This window comes from Acyrthosiphon pisum, chromosome A2 (genome assembly GCF_005508785.2).
Source record: "Acyrthosiphon pisum isolate AL4f chromosome A2, pea_aphid_22Mar2018_4r6ur, whole genome shotgun sequence".
Taxonomy (NCBI): domain Eukaryota; kingdom Metazoa; phylum Arthropoda; class Insecta; order Hemiptera; family Aphididae; genus Acyrthosiphon; species Acyrthosiphon pisum.
This window is the reverse complement of record NC_042495.1, coordinates 11,574,595-11,578,272: the sequence shown is the minus strand read 5'-3', so window position 1 is coordinate 11,578,272 and position 3,678 is coordinate 11,574,595. Positions and strand designations below refer to the sequence as shown.

At 25.9% G+C, this 3,678-nt stretch overlaps 1 protein-coding gene across 2 annotated transcripts in view; it reads right to left on the bottom strand.

Annotated features, from left to right (window-relative positions):
* Positions 1 to 1,634: 1,634 nt before the first annotated feature.
* Positions 1,635 to 3,678, bottom strand: part of LOC100158671 (ADAM 17-like protease) — a 66,758-nt gene continuing 64,714 nt past the window's right edge. For both annotated transcript variants that reach the window (XM_029490148.1, XM_029490149.1), the window contains exons 21-22: positions 2,093 to 2,208; positions 1,635 to 2,028 (exon numbers count right to left, since the gene is read on the bottom strand). In XM_029490148.1, the coding sequence (XP_029346008.1) occupies positions 1,711 to 2,028; positions 2,093 to 2,208 (434 nt within the window). In that variant the 3' untranslated portion in view covers positions 1,635 to 1,710. The remainder of the gene's footprint in view (positions 2,029 to 2,092; positions 2,209 to 3,678) is intronic.

Here is a 3,678-nt window from a genome sequence, read left to right as displayed (position 1 = left end):
CATTATTATCGATGGACATAAACAACGGCTCAAACTTTTTTAATCGACTTATGGAAATCATGATTATCAAAAATAAAATGGTGTTTATTATAATCAAGTAACCCACCTAAAAACTATTTGATACATATATTTTTACTTCCATTATGGTCTTTAGGATAATATAAACTTATTTCTTTCCATTTTAATTTCTAGATAATAATTATGCACTATACAGAATGATTTGTTTTGCTATTAATTAATTGAATAATTATGTAACTGTAGCTTCAATCTTTATTATTATTGTATTCAGTTTATAATTAATATCATAGAACTATATTAGTGTATCTATAAACATTATTGATATAATTTATTGTTATGACTTAAAAAGCACAGAGATGTTTTAACTAAACTTTACTATAATATCAAATTAGGTTATTCAACCACAGACTGAAGTATTATTATGATTATGGTTATTTTTTCTTTTAAATATTTTTACACATGATCTACTTAACATAGTATATATAAATATACTATATTATACGAAATACATTTTTTTAAATTTGAAGCCAAGATTTTACATGTTAAAACTTAATATATTAAAATTTCATCAAGGAAATGAATTTGTATGAATATTAGTTTATCAATTTACTTTTTTTTTTTAAACGATCACTATTTGTTACTTTATAAGACAGTGATTTATATTTTTATAATATATACAGCTCCTACCAAACATCTTGGTAGAAAATGTGAGCGCGGCGACGTCCTTTTTACAGTTGTGTTCCCAAACTGTTGCAACTCTGTGACCAGGAACAACTTGAGTACTCACGGTACAGACGAAAGTTGACAGAGTCAATTGCTTTTTTTGATTGGAACCCACTTTTATGATATTAAACACAAAATCAATAATTTTATTAATATTATTTTATAAAATTAGTATTTCATTAATGTATAGTAAGTTAAGAGTATTAAACACTGTTTAATATATTTTGAAAACTTTTTTTTATATTTTATATACGTTAGTTGAATTAATTGTTTATTATTATTATTATTGTTCTACACTTATAGATTTTTTAGTGGGAACCCGTGGGTATCTGCTATGCCCGGGTGGGGGATGGCGGCACTTCTCTCCGGACACCGTGACTTGCCCGAAGAAAAATGCCGCCCGTGAACCGAAGATTGAACCAGCGCTGGTGTGCGTCACAACCAACGCCTTAGTCCACTCGGCCACTCCATCCCCCAATTCTACACTTATGTAATACATTATAATTTACTTTTATTTCTAACTTATTACTGTAAATTGTTATGTTGTTGATAAAAAAAAGTATAAATATTAATTATGCTTAAGTATTAGTTTGTATATTATGATTGTTCTGCTTGTAATTAATTTTGCAACAAATGGTGTTTTAAATAGACACGTAATATAATATATTTATTATAATTTGAATTATATACATTTTGAGTACAATATATTTGTATAATAAAACAAATTGATTTATTGCAATACCAATATGTAATAATTAAAATTAATTGTGAATTTCTTATCTATTTTTATAAACCTTAATTATAATATTGTGACTAGTTTAAAAAACGAAAAATTGTATTATAATATTTTAAAATGTAAAAAAAAAATAATAATAAAAGGTAACTTAATAGAATTAAAACAAACTATTCTTTTGCTTTTAATCATAGAGATCCTGGAGTATTCAATATTATAATGTTGATTTAAGTATCTTATTTATTCGTCATTAGAATTTCCATTTGACTAGTTGGCACTTTTATGTAAATTATTTTTTTTGGTCTTGCGTCATTGGACATTTGTACAAAATCATCCTGATCTTCCCATTTTCTTCTTTCGCGTACTTCTTTGGCACGTTTATGATCTAACCAGTTAATGATACAAGAAGCTGGTACCCATATCAAACCAGTAACCAAAATCACTGTGCCTACAATGTTATCCTTTAAGAATCTCAACATCTTGTTAATGTTGATTTCTTCAATGATATCCCAAAAACGTTCAACAACATCTTGAATAGTTTTCTCGCACGCACCCTATTACAAACCGACATATTCAATAATTTTTTACAAAAATATAAAATAAACATTATAACAGTACTTTGTTACAAAATCCTTGAATGCATGGTGTTCCATCCGGCAATACATCAGGTGGATCAACTGGATAACACGTATCGTTTAAATTTATACGACAACATCTTTTGCATGATTGTAATACTGAAAACAAGAAACTATTATGAAGACCTGAATTATATGCACTGAAAAGAAGCTTAATATGATGCAAATATGCATGATCAAAGTGGAAAAATATGCTTCTATACAGGGCTCAAAACGTTTTTATAACGTTATGAGTATAATGTTAGACGTATCAAAAAACGATTGAAATCGATAACGGATAACATATTGGTAAACGATAAACGATTGAAAACGGATAACGAAACCGAAAGGATAAACGTTTGAAACATATAATTGCCTGAAAAAAAAATATTTATAAAATTATAACTATCAGTAAAATACATGTTATGGTTATTTTTGTAATATTATATTTTTCATTCACTCTGTTTTGTGTGGGAAACAAGCTATATCCATCAGATAACGCTAAACGCTTCATAAAGTTTTAAATTTTTAAAACGTTTAAACGCTTAAGGTTGAATAACGTTTAAATTCTATATAATGTTAAACAGTCATTCGATCATAACGTTTAATATACATATAACGTTAAACAGTCATTCGATCATAACAATTAATATCCATATAACGGTATTATTATTTTTGATTTAAGCCCTGCTTCTATATACACAAAAAAAAATCATAATACACAGTATTTTATGCATTAAAAATGTGCATATTGCAAATATATGCATATTGAACCAAAAAGGTTAATACATTTTTAATAAATCTTAGCTACATTAATACCGAATACTTATTTTTTAGTAGACTGTATTTTCAAATTATCCTTATAATAAAATAAAAAAAACTTCAAGTAAATCACATTTGAATTGATTAAAAATTTTTAGAATTTTAACCAAAAAATTATATACCTATACCGGGTGATTGTATTTATTTTAGATTCTGAGTGGAACGATGAATGTATTGATTTTACATTGATGAGAGTTTTTTTTTTTATTTTTATATTTTTTTTTGTGTCTCAACTATTTACTATAAGGTATATATTTTTAGCGATTTTTTTTTAAGAAGGCGGCATTATAAAGTATTAATATCGAGTTTGATATTTTTGATAAAATATCATAAATTTAAAATTTAAAGAAATTCATAAACTTAACCAACTTGGTAAATTATTTTTACTAACTAAATTTTTGAATTTAAAAAAGAATGTATTGCAATTCTCATCAAATTGAAATGTTGCTACAGATTACTCGCATTACAAAATATTGATTTTCTTCAACAGTATCTAGTTTGATAGGGAGTGAATCTAGTTAATGAATTCAGGAGGTTAAATTTTAAAATTCCCAATAGTTTTCAAAAGCGCCGGGAAAAATAACATAAAAATTAAGGAAAAACTGGAATTTTTACGCAAAATCGGTTTTGCATTTTCTTTTTCCAATTTTATTAGTCTTTTAGATTCTGAGTGAAACAATGAATGTATTGATTTTACAATGATGTGTTTTTTTTTTAATTTTTTTGTGTCTGTGTACACGATAAGTAGTCGAAATAATTCTTCGATTT